General features: G+C 39.8%; 1 protein-coding gene across 2 annotated transcripts in view; it reads left to right on the top strand.

The window, feature by feature from the left end:
- Positions 1–11,161, top strand: part of LOC105282438 — a 112,116-nt gene extending 100,955 nt beyond the window's left edge. For both annotated transcript variants that reach the window (XM_011344386.3, XM_011344387.3), the window contains 2 exons: positions 323–578; positions 4,489–11,161. In XM_011344386.3, coding sequence (XP_011342688.1) covers positions 323–578; positions 4,489–6,915 — 2,683 coding nt within the window. In that variant the 3' untranslated portion in view covers positions 6,916–11,161. The remainder of the gene's footprint in view (positions 1–322; positions 579–4,488) is intronic.
- Positions 11,162–26,036: the final 14,875 nt, after the last annotated feature.

Raw genomic sequence — 26,036 nt, 5'->3', positions numbered from 1 at the left:
ATGATAATATTGTTAATTGGCATATTGCCTAGAGTTCTAGACTATTGAAAATCCTTCAGACCCATAACTGAAAAAGTTCTAGACAATAAAATTGTTTCTTTTTCCGAGGAGTTCTGGGGTATCTATAATGTTGTTTGGCATATTGTCTAGAGTTCTCGACTATTAAAAATCCTTTAAATACACAAATGAAAAAGTTCTAGCCCTATAAATGTTTTCTTTTTCCGAGGAGTTCTGCAGAATGTATTTTGTCTCTGAGACATCAACAGCAATTCTCTTTCTTTTTTTCATTATTTTAAATAATTAGACTTGATTTGCTTTGCAGTGGAGACTGCAGGTTCGACGCGGCTGTGCTACCTCCAGTCAGGGTGTTTCTGGTCGTGGCAGTCTGGGCACCGAGCGCCTTGGTCCTTCTCGGTTGCTACATGTACGTCTACCTCGTCGCACGTGCACATGCACGCGCGATTTACACGGTGGAATTGTCGTTCAGACATCAAACGCAGACGCTGGCGCTGCCTCGTTACGGGCAGACGTTGGCAGTCACAGTCGGCGCGTTCCTCATCCTGTGGTTGCCGTTTCAAGTAAGTATCACGTAGCACATCCTACAAGACCATAGACCATATTTTGTTCAGTGTCGTGGAAAGATTTCCAATCTTTCGCAGATTGCGTCCGTGTAATCCAGAGTGCGAACTGCAGCCGTGAGACTCGCGCCTTTCTGACCCTCCATTAACGCTCTGTCATCACTTAGACGTCAGACACGTGGTGACATCAGTCTCATTCCGCCGCTTCATCGTTGTCCGTACCCGGCACGGGTACTCTAACAAGGAAAGGTTTTTAGGTGTTACACTCGGATTTCAAACATTTTTTGCATGCAGGTAGGGAGGTCCCCAAATAGAAGACAAATTATAAAAGTAGCGGCCCAAATGCATATTTGCGCGCTACGTGCGCAATTTTCGATGTTAGGTTAATTACTCAAAAATGCTATTTCCAATCGAATTCTTTACATTTTTTATTTCACCTAACGCACAACGCTTGAAAAAGAAATCAAAACCAAAATTAAAACTGTAGGAATTAAAAACCTCCCTTGACCAGATCTTTTATGTCCTCGTTATGGATTCTGATCAAATCTATTTAAAGTCGCATACAATAAATCACGCAGAAAGAGCAAACTACGATTTGCGCAATGTACAATTATTCGAAATTGTGTGCATTGGCAGTTGCAGTACAAAATTAGAAAAGTTACGATGCAAATACCATTTTTGAGCAATGGGCCTTTTATACGCACTGTGCTCGCGCGGCACGCGATTACATTAGACGCTCGTATTTTCTAAACACACGCACACACAAAATTATTCAAAGCAATATAAATGTGCATTAGGTGAAATAAAAAATGTAAAGAATTCGATTGGAAATGGCATTTTTGAGTAATTAACCTAACATCGAAAATTGCGCACGTAGCGCGCAAATATGCATTTGGGCCGCTACTTTTATTTTTTTCTTCTATTTGGGGACCTCCCTACCTGCATGCAAAAAATTTTTGAAATCCGAGTGTAACACTTAAAAACCTTCCCTTGTAAGTCTGATATAATGTTCATAAGGTGGATATACGACGAGCAGGCTTGTATATTCGATACCCGTGTCACACCAGCGGTAATAACGCTGCTGGAGAGAAAGCAGGCGGAAAAAAGCACAAAGAAAAGCGGAAGTGAAGCAACGCGGGCACCAAACGCGCCGGGGAGATCGATACCCGGGTCTGACAGGCATGATTAAATTGTCGGGCGATTTTTCAATCTCTCCGGATGTCGAGCACGTTCGTGTATCATTATTCAGTTTATCTTACTGCGCTTTTTAATCTCGGTCGGTGCGAGTTAAGTTTTATGAAATTCACCTCGCATCCGTTGACTGTCATCTCGGTTACGGACGATTAACTCGAGATACGGGAGGTAATGACTTGTTTGCTCTTTGACGCGAACCCGCGTTACTGCGGTACGCGCGCTTTTTACCGCCGCGTTATCTCCGCAAGCTCCGAATCAGACGCACGCATGCACCGGCTAAGAGGATCAAGACCCAAGCGTTTTTATTACGGCAGCAGCGACCGAACGCGTTTATTGCCTCGCGTAAAGTTTCGCTTCGCGAGATAACACGCATACAGCGTCCCCCCCGAGTTTCGTCCCGTCGTTTTTACGTTTATATCGAAGACTAAGACGTGGGTCGATGAGAAGCCGCGAAAGAGAGAACTGAAGTTAGGGCGGAAAGTTAGCTGAAATATCGTACCGCGATCGTGTCTGGTTCGTCCGTCGAACGCTCTTCTTCCAAGAAACGAGACGGGAGAAGAAGAACCCCTTCTGAGCAATATTGCGTGTCAAAGTTTCTCGCAGTTTGTTCGACAACGGAAAAACCTTGAAACCTAAATGTCGACGGACTGGATTACGTGCCAGTCGGATTGATCGATTTCGAGAACAGCGGCGCGTCGAGGATAACAAGGTTTTCTTCATCCAGCTTGTCTTAATCGACCGAAAATCTCGCAGCAAGAAAATCGCAACGCAACTTGTGAAATTACTGAAGCTGAAACGTGATGGAGGTTGCGCTGCTTGCAAGCTGCAAGAAAACGAGAAAATCGCCACGTTGCTCGCCACGGCACTTTGACCGTATTCTTCTTTTTATTTCTTCGTACGTTGCGCTGTGAAAAAAAAGGAAAGCGGAAAACACACTTGCGAACATTTCTCAAGTCCAGCGTGTCGAGGTCTTCCTTGACGCGGAAACCTTCTCCGAGCAAACTGGCGCAATTTAATTCAAAGCGTTCTTTTAGTAGCGCCGCTAAGCGAAAAGTCGTTGGTCACGTTATGAGTTTTACTGGCGAAAGATTCGCATGGAACTTCCACGGGGGCAACGTAGGCACCTCGGGCTACATTGAAATAGATTTAAACCCACGTCAGGTGCGCTCTGGAAGTTACGTTGAAAGGGACACGCGATGCATCGTAAAATAATTTTCATACGTGGGGTGAGTGAGACTTCAAAGGACTCTCACGCTTCACGTACATCTCTTCGGAAATCGATATCTCTTTTAGCGATTCCATTGTGAAAAAACTTGTCTTTTTTATTATGACACGGTCGTGTTCTCATAACGGCTGGCGTAGCATCGCGCGTAAACGCGGACCCTCCTGAGCTTGATATTGGGTCATTAAGTATGAAACTTTACAAATGTAAAAGCGCCATCTTTAACATTTGTTACCTCAAATTTGGCGCCAGACGTCAGTATCAGGTTAGGTTAGTGTGGTAGATGTATGTTCGCTCTTCAAATGTCATATTTGTTTGTTCAAATATCTTCATTAGTTTTATTGGTGGATTCTTTTTTATAGAACCATGGAAAAGTCCAAAATTCGTGTGATTTATGAATGAGTTCCGCCGTGGAACCACAGTGTCGGAGACAGCTCGTAATATCAACGCTGTATTTGGTGAAGGTTCAACTACTAAAGCAACGGTGGGCAATTGGTTCAAAAACTTCAGAGATGGAGATTTCAGCCTCGCTAATGAGCCACGTGGAAGACCAAAGACGAAGGTGGATAATGATCACTCGAGAGTCGTAGTAGAGTCCGATCCACCTCAAAGTACACGTGAATTGGCATCGATATTCAATGTTTCTATACCCACCATATTGTTCATTTAGCTGCAATTGGTAAGATAAAGAAGTTGGACAAATGGGTCCCGCACGAATCGACCGATGCGCAGCAGGCGCAACGTCTAGAGGCTTCCCTTTCTTTGCTTTCCCGTCACAAAAATGAATCTTTTTTTAATCGAATTGTGACCTGCGATGAAAAGTGGATACTCTACGACAATCGTAAACGCTCACATCAGTGGTTGAACGCTGATGAACCACCGAGACATCACGCGAAACCCAACGTTACACAGAAGAAGCTTATGGTGACTGTTTGGTGGTCCAGGTCAGGTGTTATCTACTACAACTTTATGAAACCTGGTACATCGATAACGGCTGAAGTATATCGCAAGCAACTGGACGAAATGATGCAACAACTTGCTATTAAACAACCGAAATTGGTCAATCGGTCAATGCCAATCCTGTTGCATGATAATGCTCGACCGCACACTGCACGACTGACCGTGGCAAAGCTACGGGAGTTGGAATTGGAAACTCTCCGTCATCCACCATATTCACCAGATCTATCACCTACCGACTATCACTTCTTCCGGAATTTGGACAACTTGTTGGTGGGACAATTCTTCAATTCTCAACAGGCAGTCGAAACAGCCTTCCGCGACTTCATCGATTCCCGTACTCCTGGCTTCTATAGTAGAGGCACAGACCAACTACCACTAAAATGGCAGAAGTGTGTAGATAACATGGGCGCATACTTCGATTGAAAATAAATCATGTCCATGTGCCAAAAAATGCAAAAGTTTATGTTCTATTTGTAAAGTTTCATACTTAATGACCCAATATATCTAACGCGCTTCTCTCTCTGATTGTTTCAGACTTGCATGCTAGTGGACATCTTCTGCGGCACTAACATCTTATCAGAGTGGGCGGTGGTATGGCTGGGTCTGCCAATCCTAGCGCACAGCAGCGCGAATCCCTGGATCTACGCCTTTCATCACGGCGAGATGCGCGTAGCCGCCGGAAAGATCGCCGAGGACCTAGTCGCTCTGTTCGGCGTGACGCCGAGCCGATACGGCTGCTCGCCAACTAGACGCGGCACCAACACGCATCTCGAGCTGGCCGAGGTGAACAACGACAGCAACGAGAGCCGACAGCATCCGCCCGTCGAAGATTGCTTCGCCGCGAAGCATAACATTCTTTACGCCAGCCGAAGGTGCCTGGAAGTGTCGGGCAAGCATGCCATCTCGCCCGAAAAGAATGACATCGACCACGCGGCGTCCTGTAGCAGCCGACCGGTTGATATCATCGAAGAAAACATCCACGATCTCACGAAGATGCTTGACCCGAAGTACATCATCGACCGAAACCACGTGATCGATTCTAATCACAACATCGACAAGATCAAGAATCTCAAGTACTTGCTGGACCCAACCTTCAACAAGATCAGGCACCTGCGACGGCTGAATCACAAACGGGTAAACGGCAAGAACTTCCCGCTGATATCCGAGCCGAAGTTCATATCTTACCAGAATCTGAAGAGCGACGGAGCACATGGCAGTCGCAAGTTTCTTCAGCTGAACGCGTTGTCGGATCCGATGCTGAACGCCGACACCCCCGTGATGGACACCAAGGACTTGAACGAAACGTTGCGCCGCAACAAGATAACTTGTCAGAGGCGGAATTCGAACTTGGCGTCGATGTCGGACTCCAATCTTAAGGCAGGCACAGCGCAGACTTCTGCGGAAGCGGGCCTGAAGCTCTTCCCAGCGGATGAAAGCAACGCGGAGACTCGTGGCTATTCCGTGCAGAATCTCAATCACGGGTACGAGGCAGCGTTAGCGAGACACGCCATGATGCTCTGTCGGCAAATGGAGGACCAACGGAGGTCTCAAAGCAAAGTCTCCGCGCATCCAAGACCAAAGCAGCGCGGCCACTTCGGACGTCCAACCTCGCACTTAAAGTCTAGGCTGCAGAATTCTTCCACATCGTCGACACCCAGTAACACCAGGGCGTCGAGCTCTGAAACGGATAATCCGAAGCGTGGCCAATACTCGTCGAGCATGCCACGTGTGGCTATCACCCCAAACAAGTTGGCCAGTCTCATCCATCTGGATCCACCGCCGAGAGGCACGCGTACGTACAAAATGGACCTTACTGCCAGAACCATGACTCGAGCCCGCAGAAATTTGGACATAATGAGGCATTCCGAGTCGATCAACACGATCGACCCAGTGACGCATCGCGTAACTTTATTGGAGCCTTCCAAAGTAATGGACTCTTTGACCGTTCCGACGATACATTCGGAACCACCGAGTCCCATAGAACCACTTCCCTCGACCTCCCTTCAGGAAGAGGAGGCGCAGAGCCTCGAGATACCAAGGCCCACCGATGACGTCGTCACGCAACGTATTAAATCACCCCTGGGTAAACGAAGTGATCCCGTGAGACACTCGGACCCGGTGATACCGACTGTACTGTTGAACATCGAGGACTTCAGCGAACCGTCCGACTGGAGTATCGATCAGCTGGATCTAGGGAACGATCTCCCGTCCAATAACACTCCCACATTGGAACCAATCGATCTCTTCGAGGCGCTGCTGAAAAATGCGGACAAGGGTGGCAAAGACGCGAGATTACCGGAGCCCATCTTTGCCGAGCACGACTCTACTAGGTTCAGCTCGAGACGGCCATCCGACTCGAAGTGGTCGGAGTCGTCCAGAAGCCAGGAGGTCCTGTCGAACGTAACCGAGCACCAAGCGTTCCCGTCGTCTTACTCGGTGAACGACTTTCAGACCTGCAACAGCGGCAGCGATCTCAACGACCTCACGTCTCTGGATCCGTTCATGTGTCCCGACGCCCTGTCTTCGTCGCTGCGCGAGTCCTTCTTCAGTGCGCCGTCCGTACCCGACTCGGACATCTTCACGTCTTTCGAGGAAAGCGACGAGCCGGTTTTCACGCCCGATTCCGAACGCATCGACACATCGGCATACAACTCAATGTCGACGGTGAATCTGAGGAGGCGCGCTATCGAGGCAGCGTTGCAGAGCAGATCCACGGATTCGGTGCACCGCCCTAGGTACCCGTCGACCCGTTCCTGCGCGATTCTCAGACTGCAGCCGGCGACACACAGCAACAAGTTGCGTATCAAATCTTGCGCGAATTATATCCTGAAAGATCCGCCGGGCAAGAGAAATTCGCGGCTGGCGCCTCTCGCCATCCCCACGCCCACTGATATCTGCACCCCCACGTTCGACGTCGTGTCAGAGATCAAGGGAGATAACGGCGTTGGCGTCAGAGTGTGAGGATGGAAAATGGGCAATCGCAAATCTCAAAGCGTGTATAGAATATCTCGTACAAATGTTTCGCTAGTCGTACAGAACTTTTGTCTCGATGGAGTTTAGGATGAACGGATGCGAGTGAGAGGAATTGCGTATCAAATCTTGCGCGAATTATATCCTGAAAGATCCGCCAGGCAAGAGAAATTCGCGGCTGGCGCCTCTCGCCATCCCCACGCCCACTGATTTCTGCACCCCCACGTTCGACGTCGTGTCAGAGATCAAGGGAGATAACGGCGTTGGCGTCAGAGTGTGAGGATGGAAAATGGGCAATCCGCAAATCTCAAAGCGTGCATAGAATATCTCGTACAAATGTTTCGCTAGTCGTACGGAACTTTTGTCTCGATGGAGTTTAGGATGAACGGATGCGAGTGAGAGGAATTGCGTATCAAATCTTGCGCGAATTATATCCTGAAAGATCCGCCGGGCAAGAGAAATTCGCGGCTGCGCCTCTCGCCATCCCCACGCCCACTGATTTCTGCACCCCCACGTTCGACGTCGTGTCAGAGATCAAGGGAGATAACGGCGTTGGTGTCAGAGTGTGAGGATGGAAAATGGGCAATCCGCAAATCTCAAAGCGTGCATAGAATATCTCGTACAAATGTTTCGCTAGTCGTACGGAACTTTTGTCTCGATGGAGTTTAGGATGAACGGATGCGAGTGAGAGGAATTGCGTATCAAATCTTGCGCGAATTATATCCTGAAAGATCCGCCGGGCAAGAGAAATTCGCGGCTGGCGCCTCTCGCCATCCCCACGCCCACTGATATCTGCACCCCCACGTTCGACGTCGTGTCAGAGATCAAGGGAGATAACGGCGTTGGTGTCAGAGTGTGAGGATGGAAAATGGGCAATCCGCAAATCTCAAAGCGTGCATAGAATATCTCGTACAAATGTTTCGCTAGTCGTACAGAACTTTTGTCTCGATGGAGTTTAGGATGAACGGATGCGAGTGAGAGGAATTGCGTATCAAATCTTGCGCGAATTATATCCTGAAAGATCCGCCGGGCAAGAGAAATTCGCGGCTGCGCCTCTCGCCATCCCCACGCCCACTGATTTCTGCACCCCCACGTTCGACGTCGTGTCAGAGATCAAGGGAGATAACGGCGTTGGTGTCAGAGTGTGAGGATGGAAAATGGGCAATCCGCAAATCTCAAAGCGTGTATAGAATATCTCGTACAAATGTTTCGCTAGTCGTACGGAACTTTTGTCTCGATGGAGTTTAGGATGAACGGATGCGAGTGAGAGGAATTGCGTATCAAATCTTGCGCGAATTATATCCTGAAAGATCCGCCGGGCAAGAGAAATTCGCGGCTGCGCCTCTCGCCATCCCCACGCCCACTGATTTCTGCACCCCCACGTTCGACGTCGTGTCAGAGATCAAGGGAGATAACGGCGTTGGCGTCAGAGTGTGAGGATGGAAAATGGGCAATCGCAAATCTCAAAGCGTGCATAGAATATCTCGTACAAATGCTTCGCTAGTCGTACGGAACTTTTGTCTCGATGGAGTTTAGGATGAACGGATGCGAGTGAGAGGAAGCCAGAGCCGTTTCAGTGCTCGTCATTCGGTAATTTAGAAAACCAATATTATTCGATGATTAGTCTAATATTACATTTCTATTAACTCTTTTATTTATTTATACTTTTACAGTTTTCTATTATGCTTCACTCTTTCAAGAAAATATTCATATCTCCATTTTTCACGTAAAACAATTTGCAATCTTGATCTTCGAAATACTTCCTTAATTAACTTCACAGCTACGTCGTTGAGAACAAAACTTCAGTGTTTTCTCTATTCTAACAAATCATGGGAAATCTCTAAAAGCTGATGTGTGTTGGATTGCAATAGTGCGATGTACCTACAAACAACTCGCGGATTAAAGAATAAGAAACTCTACGACTAGTGTCGCTACTTCGATGGCTGTTCAAGTTAATAAACGTATTTGACGAGTTAGTAAACGTGTATTCGAATTAGTAAAATGTAAAAGAGAAACAGTGCCGGATCTTTTGCGATAACGAGACTAAATTATTATTTGCCTAAATTAGCGGTATTTAAAAATGTGAATTAATATTCATCAGGTATCGAGGGAAAAATACTCTTTGCGCGGTCCAAATAGCTGCCTGCGATCTGGTATCGTTTATGTAAATACCTGATATTAAGCGTGCGATCACGTTTATAGTCTGCGAATCGGCCCGCAAATCAGAATAATTATTCTGAAGTTTTGTGAATCAGAATCGCGTGCCGTGCCGAATCTCAAGTTTCACAACAGTCATCGAGTTAAGCCTGTAACCTGTTACTGTTTGTGTACCTGATGAAAAATGATATATTTATACATATACATCATATTACATATGTTCGCTGACGAGAAAAGTGAATATACCGCAGAAAATTTACTTATTTTTTAACAGACTAAACATTTCTTCAACTTATACAGTTACTTTGTTTTCCATTAACAATGATATACAATGGCAATGTATGAAATCATATTTTATTACATATAATATGAAATAAGGAAGCGTAAGATTGAAAATGACAAACAGATACAGATAACTGAATCGTATACAGCAGCTATAGCAGGAAAAAAGGACCAAAAATGAAACAAAAATATAAATTATAAAGGACATCTAATAGAGTTAGACACACAACCGTTGCATGGGACATGCAACAAATCCGAAGCTATTTTCCATTACATGTTACTTGCTTTTTGATATTTCATTGCGCGCTATTCATAACTACATACTTCGATTTTTCTGAAAACATTTCATGAAGACCTTCAACTTTTATATTATCGCTGTAAAAATCGCTTTGCTAGCTCGAGTGGTGAATATATCTACGACGCGAAGTAATCGTGTCACCCTCACAACTGAAAATGCCAATTAAAGACAAGTACTTTTATACATACGATAACCAAGAGTGAAGTCATGTGTAAATGTAAATTATTTTTATCGTATACTCTTACATACATTTTTCAAAAAATAAAGTTTCCTATATACTCCAAGTACCTAAACGGTGTCTCCGTATTTAAAATAATTTAAAAATCAAACCGTTTATCGGAAAAATGCACATCTCCAAATGCAGGTAGTTAAGAAAATTTTGCTCCATTTACGTTGACTTGCGATTTGTCTTCCATACATCGTAACATGCAAGTATAATAAACAGGATCTGATATATCAGTCTTAGGATTTTCTTTTTCTGCTTCTTATGTATTGTGCAGTAACATATAACATCGCATATCAACTATCGATGAATGTTTTCAGTTAATAATGATTTTAAGTACTTTAAATATATAAACCGTGAAAGGAGAGAATATTTTTGATTCAACTCAAGAAAGTATAAAGAGAATAAATTTGTTATGATTTCTCAAAATATTCTCAAGTTATTTTAAACACATTATTTGATCATTATCTTACAGCAAAGTCACAGCAAGGTACCGAAAATTTATTACAGTATTATAACTTTTCGTGATTCTTCACGGAAGACACCGTTACAATACAAACTCTGTAAGAATAAAACTCCAGTATTCACGGAAGTGACAGGCACTGATATATTTTTATGAACTATCTTTATTGTTGTTTATAAATGTTAAGCATGAGAATGAAATCTTAGATTCACGGCCAATACGACTCCAACCAAAAAGAAGATTAAAACGTAGCCTTCCTTCTACGCTACAGGAACGTGATTTGAGAATAGACATGTCGATTTTCGATAGTACTGGGCATTATACAAAAGTAAAATGCCAAGAAAATATTGATCGAAAAACTAAATTAAATTTCATCATCTTAGAGAAAAAAATTTACCAATACTAAATAATCTTTCATTTATCTATAGGAATCAAAGAATGAACTTGGGGATAAACAAAAAGTATATGGTAATCTCTTATGTAGAGTGTAAAAAAGATGTAAAGCAACAATAAAGCTAACATTGAAATGAATTTCCTTCATACACTAGTTTTAATTCAATACACAAAATTTTTCGCATCAGCAAAAGATTATTGGTGTGTAACAACAATTTAAAAAGAAATAAAGAAATAATAACATCGATATTGCTTAATGTCGATATATAACTTATATTTTTTATTATTGTTTTAATGGAATCGAAAACTATAAGCGAGACCGATGAGATGGTGAAATGTTACATCAGAGCATTGTAGTTATGCAATCATGTATGTTTTTGTATATACAGAAAAATATAATACATTAATTATATTCAAAACGCAAAGAGTATTTTATGATTCTTTTATAAATCGCATCATTCTCATAATTCCGACGGCATTATCTCTCCTAGTGATCCTATCAGTTTCTAGCGGAACTGTTTCGTTGATTTTTTCAAATTGCCAAATCTTTTATGATACTACTAGCTGAACAACTTCATTTGATATCTTTTGCCTATAACATTACGTCGCCGAGGTATTAGGTTATGTTCCGTTTCTGCCATTCTATTGCAAAACCGGATATGGTGACTCGTTACATGATATTCCGCATTGTGTAACGTGTATCGACAATAGGCTACCTCTTAGTAATCACCCGAAAGATAATAGACTGGCCCTTGAAATCCACAGTGAAATATCAATCCAACTAAAGACATACTTTATTTAAGACTTAAAACAATTTTACTTTCACTGTAATTTAAATTTAAATTTCACTGTAAAAAAATGTTTATTAGACATTAACATTAGTTTTTTATGAATTATTTTCCTTATGAAAAAGTATGAAACATATTTAATTATAATAAATTTTTTATTGAAACTCAGTGCGGTTTACGAACTACCGCATGCATACTATTAGGTTGTTCATTAAGTTCTGCGGTTTTTTTGCCCTAAATTAAAACATAAATCTATTGTACTTACACATTTATTCAATCTAGAATGTATTGTCCATCTTGATCGACCACCTTCTGCCAACGTTCTGGAAGGGACATAATGCCGCGTTTGTAGAAGTCGCGCGACTTCTGCGCGAAAAAGTCCTTCAAGTACGTTTGAATATCGTCCACTGAATTAAAGCGCTGCCCGTCGAGATTGTTTTGGAGTGACCGGAACAGATGGTAATCCGACGGCGCAAGGTCTGGGGAGTACGGTGGGTGCTGCATGACTTCCCAGCCAAAGCACTTCAACTTCTTCTTGGTCACCAAAGCAGTGTGTGGTTTGGCGTTGTCGTGGTGGAAGACAACGCCCTTCCTGTTCGCCAATTCCGGCCGCTTCTCCGCCACTGCCTGCTTCAATTTTTCTAACTGAGCGCAATGCTTCTCGGCGTCGATGGTCTGACCGCGCGGAAGCAGCTCGAAGTACAGGACGCCTCGCCAATCCCACCACACACTCAGCATCACTTTCTTCGGATGCAAATCCGCTTTGGCAACCGATTGTGACGACTCACCCGGACCGCACCATGACCGCTTGCGTCGAATGTTGTTATATACCACCCATTTTTCATCTCCCGTGACCACCCGTTTGAGAAAGACCTCCAGCGAGTTCCATTTCAGCAGGGATTCACAGATCATGACGCGGTCCAAAATGTTCTTTTCGGTGAGCTCGTGAGGGACCCAAACATCTGCTTTTTTCGACATCCCAAGCCGTTTTAATCGCTGCGCAACCGTTGTATGGGCGATGTCGAAGCGCTCCGCGATCTCTCGCGTCGTCAGGTGTCGGTCTGCTTTGATTGCGGCCACGATTTGGTCGTCGTCAGTGGTGGATGGACGACCGGAGCGAGCAGCATCGGAGACGTTCACATCTCCGGAACGAAAGCGCGCAAACCAACACTGACAAGTGTCAGCGCTTATGGCCGAGTCCCCGTACACGCCACATATCTCACGTTGCGCGTCCGTCGCTTTTACTCCTTTGCGGAAGAAAAATAGCAAAATGTGCCGAAAATGCACCTTTTGATCCTCCATTTTCAATGAATAGCGCGTACACACAACACGTCAAAACACAACAAAGACTCTGGCGAAATGTCAAGCGTTGTCTAACCTGTCACGGAGTATGCGGCAATCCGCGGTTCAGGCGATGCATGCTATCTTTTTCAATGGACAAACGCTATCTATCAAGAAAACCGCAGAACTTAATGAACAACCTAATACTACTCTACGAGCGCAAGCATTCAGCACTCACCAATGCGCGATGAAATCGCAGTCCATCCTAGTCCATCCATCGATGAAAGTGACCGCTTGCAACCTCCTCACCTCCTGGACTTCCTTCCTTTGTGCACCCTTCATCTTTAGTCTGCACTCTAGTCTTTAGTCTTTAATTTGCACTAACACTCGCGCTAACACTCGCGACGCGCTACTCATGAAAGTTATCGAACGAATATTGTCTGAACAAAATTCACTTCACTTCACTCACCGACTGGCGGCCTGATCCCACGATGAAGTGCTCCGCATAACAAGGCGAAGCTTATTTCCGCAATAGCGGACATTGTTCTGCAATGTATTTGCGAAGATTGTTTGCGCGATATATTTATTATTTTTGTTTTAGAACGATTTTACTTTTATTGCATTTAACAATGTTTTACGTTTCTCTATTCAAAATAAAATTTATAACGCGATCGCGAAGTCTTCTAATATACAGGGTGTTTCCTAAGTAAGTAGACAAACTTAAGGAGAATATTCCTTGGCTTATTTTAAGAAGAAAAGGTCACATAAACATATGTCCTAAACTGCTTTGTTTTCCAAAAAAAAGTACATCACTGTTTTCGTTCACTTTTCATTTTCCATTAGCAAGACCGTACACGAAATGCATATCTGTCATTTCGGCGTTTGTGTAATTTACCATAATTAATAAAATTACTAAACTTAATAGGAACTATAAAGTTTGCGTCAAAGATAACGTGATAGCAGTGATGCCGGATAGCGTGCTTTTGCAGTACGAGTCAACAGCGGTGGGGATGGAGTGGGGATGGTCTCGCGGCGGCCGCGCGGCGCAGTCTGAGACGAGTGTTCACTCGCGGCGCCGCGAGACCATCCCCACTCCATCCCCACCGCTGTTGACTCGTACTGCAAAAGCACGCTATCCGAAAAGTGAACGAAAACAGTGATGTACTTTTTTGGAAAACAAAGCAGTTTAGGACATACGTTTATATGACCTTTTCTTCTTAAAATAAGCCAAGGAATATCCTCCTTAAGTTTGTCTACTTACTTAGGAAACACCCCGTATACTCGCGAGCAGCATATAAATGATATCAACCAATATAACGAGAAAAATTGAACAATAAACTATAATCATGATTAGATTGCAGCATCTTTTAATAAATACGAATAAAATAATTGAAACTTTTTTCATCTTAACTATTCTTTGATCGCGTGTATTTAATCGCACCGTATCTCTAATAGTCGTGTCTCTAATAGCATCGCGAAACCTATGCATATTCGATTAAGTGGATGAATAATTAAATACCGCAATAATATAATAATTAATATAATTCGAGAAATTTACGAAATCTGTGTGGCGCCGTACTTGGCGCAACTGCTGCGGCGAATTTCAGTACCGCTTCGTTCGAAAATTATGCATGTCTACGGCGAAAAATTAAATTAATGATTTAAGTGGTATAAATCTATCATCAAAATATATACAGATATAACATAGGAAGATATAATACAGATTCAAAAAACTGAAAAATATGTTGGATCTAAAACCACATTTGTCTATGAAAATGAACTTCTAAAAATGAACACATTAAGATTTATACCAATCTTCAATCAATAATTCGTATATGCATGCACAAATCTACATAGAAAAGCATCTACTTCTATTACAGTAAATCGCACTGAGTGTTATATAAAAATATATCCACCACCATAGAAAATACTGTTGCTTATCACTTGCCGACCAGCCGCGATTCAGGATCGGCCGCAGTCTGCTGCTTACTCCTGAAACAAAAATCATGAAAAGCTGAGTAACTTTCAGACACGCATTTAATAAATACATAAAGTAAATAATAATATACTGAACTTAATAAATTTATAATGTACTAAAAATTTAATAAAAACATACAATCTATAAATATCGAAAAATAAAAAATATCTATATAAAATATATTAAATCTATTAAATCTATATTAAATTTATATTAAATATATTAAATCTATATTAAATATATTTTAAAAAATATTAAATCCTTGCGGCGTTACGTTGCGATTTGAAGTAATTTAACAAATGAATCTTGGATCACCGTAAAAGAGCATACAAATATAAAATGGAATTTGCGACCTTACCTTCGAACCGATCCTGCTTGGCCCGAACCGGATCCTCCGGTGCCGCGAATCTGTCGCCGAGATCATAACATACGTTTAATCTGTAACAGAAATAATTATTCCACCTTTTATTGTTGCAATTAACACTTGTGATTAATTGATGCAAGTCACATTTCATGGGAGAATTGTATTTATCTCATTAATGAATAATAAAACAAGGAAATGTGACTTTGTGTTAAATAAATCTATCAATTACTCACGTTATTGGCAAGTAATTGGTGGTTGGTGCGGTGACGCCCGCTGCCCTTCCTTTTCCCCTCTTGTCAGTCCTTGGTGCACTCGCGAACATACGGCACTCTCGATGCGACAGCTTCGCGAAGTGCTAAGACACGGCTAAAACTATTCCCTCGCAGTCACCTCAATATAACTGAAAACGAAGGAAAGACGATGTTAGTTTTATTATTGCTGGAAATTTTATATTTCGTATATAGTTTTCACGACTAATTTGTACATATAATTATGAAGTTAGTTTCGATATTTTCTACTTGCGATGCTATTAGCATCTTATCAAATTTTATTCTGAAGTTAATTTTATTTAATTATATTTATTGTCAGGTGAATATTATTCACACTTTGTTCAATGGAAGTATGCAAACGTAATCGCATAAACGTGATCAAAGACGAAAGCTATCGAGATATTCATGATTTGCCATATCGCGACTTTTTACTTACTTTTCGATGGAGAATAAGAATCTGCAATAAAAAGTTGGGGTTTCAATTTAAGAAATTGAAGGTGATCTTCGCGTGACCTTCAAACGACTATTCAAGGTCAAACCAATGGTATCTTATGTCCCCCTCGAAATCGTGACATGTCTGTCTGAAACATTTTTTCGTATCTCTTTTAGTTTTTTAAAAAATCGACTGTATAAATTAAAATGGGCCACCCTGTATATATATAATAATAATAATTAGGAGAGTTAGTTAAATTTATAATTATTCGTGTATTATTCACATTTGTGTATAATATCAAATTCCATGAATACGATCTCATACATATGATTAATTACAAAAGCTATCGAAAAATTCAAAGTGGAGATTATATCGCAAATTTGTTCTTGAAATCCGATCAAACTCAATTAAACTACCCATACAGCACCGATTAATACAGAAAGCTTTCAGGAAGGTTTTAAAATCATTTCAAGATTTCACATTTCATATGCAACATTTCTCAAAGGATTCCGCAATATGTCATACGAAATGTTGCAACAGAAATGTTTCTAAAACCTACCACGTGCAATAAATTTGAAAAAATGTGAATATTGTAAAAAGTAAAATTATATATATATATATACCTAGACCAAGTATTCGATCTTTAGTGAAGCTAACCAGTTGACAAAAAAATGCGTTATCTTCACGTATCCTTTTTTTCTTTCAAATATAAGCGTTGGTTGAACAGAGAATTATATATCTATATAATTCTTTCCTTTTAATCAACTATTTGGAGGAAGAAAAAGGGAAATATATAATATAAGAATGGCTCTTTGTCAATGTGCCAACAATTGACGCTTTTTAAAGGGAAACTTGGTGAATACTTGGTTTAGCTATGTATGTGTATATCTATATACATCTTATATATTAGGTTGGCAAATAAGTTCGTTCGGTTTTTGCTTCGGTGCAACTTCTTTCCAATTCACTCTTGTTTTTCTCGATACTATCGCGCAACTTCAGAGTGCATTTAAAAGTACATGTTTCACATAACCTTTCTGTAAATTTTGGTTTGACTAACATCAATATTGTGTGTGCTGCGTAGCTGTAAAAATGGAAGTAAATAACGTGCAGTATCGTCATATTTTGCTCTATTATTTCAAGAAGAGCAAACGAGCTGCAAAGGCTCATAAAAAGATATGCCGTGTTTATGGAGATGATGCCTTAACAGAACGCGTATGTCAAAAGTGGTTCACCAAATTCCGTTCTGGAGATTTTGACGTCAATGATGCGCCTCGCTCCGGTCGCCCGATCGAGATTGATTCAAGTAATGTCAAAGCTATCATCGATAAAAATCCATCCCAATCGGTGCGAGAGATTGCTACAGCACTTAATATATCTCATATAAAGCGTAGAAAACAATTTGCGCCAACTGGAATACGTTTCTCGGCTCAATGTGTGGGTGCCGCATGAATTAACCGAGGCCAACTTGGCCACTCGCATATCCATCTGCGATTTGCTGCGGAAACGTCAAGAAAACGATCCATTTTTGAAGCGGTTAGTGACAGGAGATGAAAAATGGGTCGTCTATGAGAATGTAACGCGGAAAAGATCATGGGGACACAGCAGCGAGCCACCACAAACAACCTCGAAGGCAGGATTGCATCCGAAGAAGATCATGCTCTCCGTATGGTGGGATTTCAAAGGTGTCACTTACTACGAGCTGTTACCGTCAAGCAAAACAATTGATTCAACCATATACTGCTCGCAGTTAACAAAATTGGACCAAGCACTCCGCAAAAAACGTCCAGAATTGATAAATCGAAAAGGTGTTGTCTTCCACCACAATAACGCCAGACCTCACACATCATTGACAACTCGGAACAAATTACTCAGTCTTGGCTGGGATGTTTTGCCTCATCCTGCGTATTCACCGGACCTGGCCCCTTCCGATTATCATTTATTCCGGTCGTTGCAAAACTCTTTAAACGGAAAAATCTTCAAGGATGAAGAGAACGTCAAAAGACACCTGGATTGGTTTTTCGCCGATAAGCCTCAGATGTTTTACGAACGCGGCATAATGAAGTTGGTGGAAAGATGGCAAGAAGTCATCAATAAAAATGGTCAATATATAATTGATTAAAATTTATTTCGTGTATCAAAAAAATTGTATTTTATTCCACCTTAAAAAACCGAACCAACTTATTTGCCAACCCAATATATTATGTATTTTTTTCATTAAGCATATTTATTATATTAATTAGATTGCAAATATTAAATAAAAACGTACAATAAAAATAATAAATACATTTTATATATAATTTTTATTATAACTTTTTAGTATTTGCAATCTTCTGAATACTCGTATAATAAATTTAAATATAATTTCTGAAGTATTTTCAATTGATTTTAATAAGAGCTTTGTAATTTGTGTGCAACATCATAGGAAAGTTTCAAACTTATTTCAATTAACCTTCAGTAATATATCAAAAAGATCTCAGCTATTTTAATCATCTTTCGGCAATATTTCAGAAAGGTTGCAGATTGATCTGTACCTTTCAGCAACCTTTCTATAAGGTTTTGAATGCAAGTGTCGCGGACATTTTGCTATTCCGGAGTTGTCTCATAACTGTTGCAGAAACATTTTGCAATGTTTATGAGATGCTTTCATCTGTCAGATGAAATACTTCTGAAATATTTCTGAAATGTTTTCGTGCCGTATGGGTAGAGTGAGATTTATATGCACACGCTCGTATGCACTAAACTTGTTGATAGGATTCTAAACGAATTTGTTATAATATTCAGTTAAAAATGACTTATAGATAAAATAGTAATTGCTCATTACTTATTAATGTGATCGCGTCGAAGGGTAACCTAGCTGGGAATGACGCGGCTTGGTAGCGCTCAAGTTTGAGTTGGCTTATTCTATCTTCTATTATTTTCGCTAATCTTTATTCTTTTCTTTGTCTCTCGAACGCCTGCGTGTACGCGTAGTGCAAAAATGTAAAAAGTATACGGAACCAAATCGTTTTATTAAATGTTATAATTGTACATTTGCGTATGACTGATACAATGCGAAAAATACACTCGATTGCGTATAATTACGTACTTGATCGCGTTAACCGCTCGCGTTAACAGGCATCCGAAAGACTGACTTACTTTCCGCTCGATTCTGCGTCGTCAATGCCCGTTCCGAGCCTCCTTCTTCTCTTCCGTGTGATTCTTTAGGGCTCGTGAAAAAAACGACACTTTTCATACGATTATTTTAATATGCGACACTCCCGATGCAATGGTTACAGTTATGCACAATGTATTACGCGAAAATAATTACGCGCGAAACTTTTGTCGCGCGCGTACACGTACTCAGTTAGTCAGTTCAGCGTCTGTAAAACACGACAAAGCAAATATTAGTTCCTTTGATTTATATTTCAAATCGTCAAATATATTCTCCAGGAAATATTTATCTGAATATATATATATATATATACAGGGTGTCCCGGGTTTTAACCGACAAACTGCGGGAGAATATTCTACTAGTGGAAATAAGAAAAAATTCTTATATCGAGTTTGCTTAGAAATGCTTTATTACAAAGTTATAAACCAATATTGAAAAGAAATATGAGATAAGTAACGACGGAACATAGTGTAGAATTTGCAAGGTCGAAGATGTTTATGTTACGTGTATTCACGTGTATTCATGTTCACTATGTTGAAACGATTCAGTATGATTGTTACTTTCACAACAGTAGCTGTTAGATTTCAATCGTCGTGTCAACTAGCAATTACTATCAGAATGCCAAAAGTGTTTTCAAATGAGGAATACACTGATATTCATTTCGTGTACGGATTCTGTGACGGAAATGCACGAGCTGCCGTACGAGAGTATCAACGTAGATTTCCTAACAGGAGAGCACCAGATAGATTTAAAGCAACGAATTACTAATTCAGTTACTGAGATACAACCAAATTTTCAGGAATGTCGTACCGTAACAAATTCCGTACTACGTCGATGTCTAGCTTGTATCGATGCGCAAGGACAACATTTTGAAATGCGTCACTAAATCATTGCGTAGATAATTTATATTTTTGTGAAAAAATCCGTTATTACTTATCTGATATTTCTTTTCAATATTGGTTTATAACTTTGTAATAAAGCATTTCTAAGCAAACTCGATATAAGAATTTTTTCTTATTTCCACTAGTAGAATATGCTCCCGCAGTTTGTCGGTTAAAACCCGGGACACCCTGTATATATATATATAATATATCCCAGGCAGCACATGTTAGCCTAATATATGTTTCTTAGACGTATCTAATGTCTAAGAAACATAAAGTACCATTTAAGAAACTTTTTAAATAGAAACCGTTTTTAGACCGAAATTTTAAAAACGTATTTTTCACGTTTCCACAGAAACGAAAAATGTGTTTTATTAAATTGATTTGAAATTATATAATTAATATAGAAAAAATAGTAATTTCTACTTTGCGAGTATTCATTATTTTTACATCATACATTTCAATGTACTCGATTATGGAACAAGAGACAAAAATCAACACAAGTGTGTGTGATTCCCACCTCTGATTCACCAAGCGACCGATAGATGGCCAGGCCAGACGTGACGTTCTCGCAAGTAACATTTGTGTTATCACCTTATAAATAACCATCCGGAAAACCGATCCAATACTCTTTTCTTTTGAAACTTTTGGGATCACTATTACTTGAAGTGATATTTCAAAAGAGTGAGATTCCACTACACGAAATTTAGAGAGTAATCCATAAAATATAAAAATCTAGTTTTTACAAAAATGTGACTTAACTCTGTCTATCTTTGAGGCACTGATATATAGAATTGATAAATATTTTTCTGATGGTTTCTGAAACGTTTTTTTGCCGAAAAAGAAACGTTTCTCCTAACGTTTTTTCGTTGGACATTTTTCTCCTAAATAAACGTTTCAATAAAATGGTTATGAAACGTTACGGCCAAAACGTTTATGAAACGGTTTTGAAACCAATGTGTGCTGCCTGGGATATATATATATATATATATATATATATATATATAAATAATTTCTATTATACATTCGCGCGATTCGAACATATTTCCTAGTCAAGAAGTTAACACGCCTTTTTTAGAATAGGATTCATGAGAAAAGAATATATTTAAACAGAACTCTATTTCAATCCGTCTTATTTATTGATATAATAATTTAATTGCTTAATTTACATGCTGAAAGGGAACGTTAGAGAGATTATTTGAATTTAAGCATTCAGATATCGCGATATCGAGATCCGCGGATATTGCGTCGCGATTTGAAGATGTAACAGCACGATTCAAATACGACGGAAAACAACGTCCTCGCGAGTCCCGACCATAAACATACACAGGGTGTCCCGAATTTAAATGTCCAAACTTCGGGAGCGTGTAGGGGATGATAAATGAAAAATAAAAAGTCCTTTAGAGATACGCTCGTTTTTACTTCGTTTTGGAAAAAATCGCAAAAAGAAAACGTAGATTTCATGCAGCGATGACTCGTCGCTCCGGAATTCTTCTGTTTGAAAATCGGCGCGCATCTCTCGCACCGCCTCCTAGCATTACCGTCACAGAAACCATACACGAAAACCATATCAGCATATTCAACGTTAGAACATGTACCCGGCATTGTCACAGGAGTAATTCACTCGGTGGGCTTCTGATGAGTAACTGACGAATTTATAGGAGAGAAGCAGAAATGTAAACAAACAAAGGAAGTGCGAGAGTATGCGCGGGACGCCGATTTTCAACAGAAGAATTCCGGAGCGACGAGTCATCGCTGCATGAAATCTACGTTTTCTTTTTTGCGATTTTTCCAAAACGAGTAAAAACGACGTATCTCTAAAGGACTTTTTATTTTTCATTTATCATCCCCTACACGCTCCCGAAGTTTGGACATTTAAATTCGGGACACCCTGTGTATGTTTATGGTCGGGACTCGCGAGGACGTTGTTTTCCGTCGTATTGAATCGTGCTGTTACATCTTTCAAATCGCGACGCAATATCCGCGGATCTCGATATCGCGATATCTGAATGCTTAAATTCAAATAATCTCTCTAAACGTTCCTTCAGCATGTAAATTAAGCAATTAAATATTATATCAATAAATAAGACGGATTGAAATAGAGTTCTGTTTAAATATATTCTTTTCTCATGAATCCTATTCTAAAAAAGCGTGTTAACTTCTTGACTAGAATATTTTCGAATCGCGCGAATGTATAATAGAATATATATATATATATTATATAATATATATATATATATATCCCAGGCAGCACACATTGGTTTCAAAACCGTTTCATTAAACGTTTTGCCGTAACGTTCATAACCATTTTATTGAAACGTTTATTAGGAGAAAAATGCCAACGAAAAAACGTTAGGAGAAACGTTTCTTTTTCGGCAAAAAAACGTTCAGAAACCATCAGAAAAATATTTATCAATTCTATATATCAGTGCCTCAAAGATAGACAGAGTAAGTCACATTTTTGTAAAAAACTAGATTTTTATATTTTATGGATTACTCTCTAAATTTCGTGTAGTGGAATCTCACTTTTTGAAATATCACTTCAAGTAATAGTGATCCAAAAGTTTCAAAAGAAAAGAGTATTGGATCGGTTTCCGGATGGTTATTATAGGTGATAACACAATGTTACTTGCGAGAACGTCACGTCTGGCCTGGCCATCTACGGTCGCTTGGTGAATCAGAGGTGGAATCACACACACTTGTGTTGATTTTGTTCTCTTGTTCCATAATCGAGTACATTGAAATGTATGATGTAAAAATAATGAATACTCGCAAAGTAGAAATTACTATTTTTTCTATATTAATTATATAATTTCAAATCAATTTAATAAAACACATTTTTCGTTTCTGTGGAAACGTGAAAAATACGTTTTTAAAATTTCGGTCTAAAACGGTTTCTATTTAAAAAGTTTCTTAAATGGTACTTTATGTTCTTAGACATTAGATACGTCTAAGAAACATATATTAGGCTAACATGTGCTGCCTGGATATATTATATATATATATACAGGGTGTCCCGGGTTTTAACCGACAAACTGCGGGAGCATATTCTACTAGTGGAAATAAGAAAAAATTCTTATATCGAGTTTGCTAGAAATGCTTTATTACAAAGTATAAACCAATATTGAAAGAAATATCAGATAAGTAATAACGGATTTTTTCACAAAAATATAAATTATCTACGCAATGATTTAGGACGCATTTCAAAATGTTGTCCTTGCGCATCGATACAAGCTAGACATCGCGTAGTACGGAATTTGTTACGGTACGACATTCCTGAAAATTTGGTTGTATCTCAGTAACTGAATTAGTAATTCTGTGCTTTAAATCTATCTGGTGCTCTCCTGTTAGGAAATCTACGTTGATACTCTCGTACGGCAGCTCGTGCATTTCCGTCACAGAATCCGTACACGAAATGAATATCAGTGTATTCCTCATTTGAAAACACTTTTGGCATTCTGATAGTAATTGCTAGTTGACACGACGATTGAAATCTAACAGCTACTGTTGTGAAAGTAACAATCATACTGAATCGTTTCAACATAGTGAACATGAATACACGTGAATACACGTAACATAAACATCTTCGACCTTGCAAATTCTACACTATGTTCCGTCGTTACTTATCTCATATTTCTTTTCAATATTGGTTTATAACTTTGTAATAAAGCATTTCAAGCAAACTCGATATAAGAATTTTTTCTTATTTCCACTAGTAGAATATTCTCCCGCAGTTTGTCGGTTAAAACCCGGGACACCCTTGTATATAATATATATATTCAGATAAATATTTCCTGGAGAATATATTTGACGATTTGAAATATAAATCAAAGGAACTAATATTTGCTTTGTCGTGTTTTACAGACGCTGAACTGACTAACTGAGTACGTGTACGCGCGCGACAAAAGTTTCGCGCGTAATTATTTTCGCGTAATACATTGTGCATAACTGTAACCATTGCATCGGAGTGTCGCATATTAAAATAATCGTATGAAAAGTGTCGTTTTTTTCACGAGCCCTAAAGAATCACACGGAAGAGAAAGAAGGAGGCTCGGAACGGGCATTGACGACGCAGAATCGAGCGGAAAGTAAGTCAGTCTTTCGGATGCCTGTTAACGCGAGCGGTTAACGCGATCAAGTACGTAATTAACGCAATCGAGTGTATTTTTCGCATTGTATCAGTCATACGCAAATGTACAATTATAACATTTAATAAAACGATTTGGTTCCGTATACTTTTACATTTTTGCACTACGCGTACACGCAGGCGTTCGAGAGACAAAGAAAAGAATAAAGATTAGCGAAAATAATAGAAGATAGAATAAGCCAACTCAACTTTGACGCTACCAAGCCGCGTCATTCCCAGCTAGGTTACCCTTCGACGCGATCACATTATAAAGTAATGAGCAATACTATTTTATCTATAAGTCATTTTTAACTGAATATTATAACAAATTCGTTTAGAATCTATCAACAAGTTTAGTGCATACGAGCGTGTGCATATAAATCTCACTCTACCCATACGGCACGAAAACATTTCAGAAATATTTCAGAAGTATTTCATCTGACAGATGAAAGCATCTCATAAACATTGCAAAATGTTTCTGCAACAGTTATGAGACAACTCCGGAATAGCAAAATGTCCGCGACACTTGCATTCAAAACCTTATAGAAAGGTTGCTGAAAGGTACAGATCAATCTGCAACCTTTCTGAAATATTGCCGAAAGATGATTAAAATAGCTGAGATCTTTTTGATATATTACTGAAGGTTAATTGAAATAAGTTTGAAACTTTCCTATGATGTTGCACACAAATTACAAAGCTCTTATTAAAATCAATTGAAAATACTTCAGAAATTATATTTAAATTTATTATACGAGTATTCAGAAGATTGCAAATACTAAAAGTTATAATAAAATTATATATAAAATGTATTTATTATTTTTATTGTACGTTTTTATTTAATATTTGCAATCTAATTAATATAATAAATATGCTTAATGAAAAAATACATAATATATTGGGTTGGCAAATAAGTTGGTTCGTTTTTTAAGGTGGAATAAAATACAATTTTTGATACACGAAATAAATTTTAATCAATTATATATTGACCATTTTTATTGATGACTTCTTGCCATCTTCCACCAACTTCATTATGCCGCGTTCGTAAACATCTGAGGCTTATCGGCGAAAAACCAATCCAGGTGTCTTTTGACGTTCTCTTCATCCTTGAAATTTTTCCGTTTAAAGAGTTTTGCAACGACCGGAATAAATGATAATCGGAAGGGCCAGGTCCGGTGAATACGCAGGATGAGGCAAAACATCCCAGCCAAGACTGAGTAATTTGTTCCGAGTTGTCAATGATGTGTGAGGTCTGGCGTTATTGTGGTGGAAGACAACACCTTTTCGATTTATCAATTTGGACGTTTTTTGCGGAGTGCTGGTCCAATTTTGTTAACTGCGAGCAGTATATGTTGAATCAATTGTTTGCTTGACGGTAACAGCTCGTAGTAAGTGACACTTGAAATCCCACCATACGGAAGAGCATGATCTTCTTCGGATGCAATCCTGCCTTCGAGGTTGTTTGTGGGTCCGCTGCTGTGTCCCCATGATCTTTTCCGCGTTACATTCTCATAGACGACCCATTTTTCATCTCCTGTCACTAACCGCTTCAAAAATGGATCGTTTTTGACGTTTCCGCAGCAAATCGCAGATGGATATGCGAGTGGCCAAGTTGGCCTCGGTTAATTCATGCGGCACCCACACATTGAGCCGAGAAACGTATTCCAGTTGGCGCAAATTGTTTTCTACGCTTTATATGAGATATTAAGTGCTGTAGCAATCTCTCGCACCGATTGGGAGGATTTTTATCGATGATAGCTTTGACATTACTTGAATCAATCTCGATCGGGCGACCGGAGCGAGGCGCATCATTGACGTCAAAATCTCCAGAACGGAATTTGGTGAACCACTTTTGACATACGCGTTCTGTTAAGGCATCATCTCCATAAACACGGCATATCTTTTATGAGCCTTTGCAGCTCGTTTGCTCTTCTTGAAATAATAGAGCAAAATATGACGATACTGCACGTTATTTACTTCCATTTTTACAGCTACGCAGCACACACAATATTGATGTTAGTCAAACCA

This window comes from Ooceraea biroi, chromosome 14 (genome assembly GCF_003672135.1).
Source record: "Ooceraea biroi isolate clonal line C1 chromosome 14, Obir_v5.4, whole genome shotgun sequence".
Taxonomy (NCBI): domain Eukaryota; kingdom Metazoa; phylum Arthropoda; class Insecta; order Hymenoptera; family Formicidae; genus Ooceraea; species Ooceraea biroi.
This window is presented reverse-complemented; position numbering and strand designations above follow the sequence as displayed.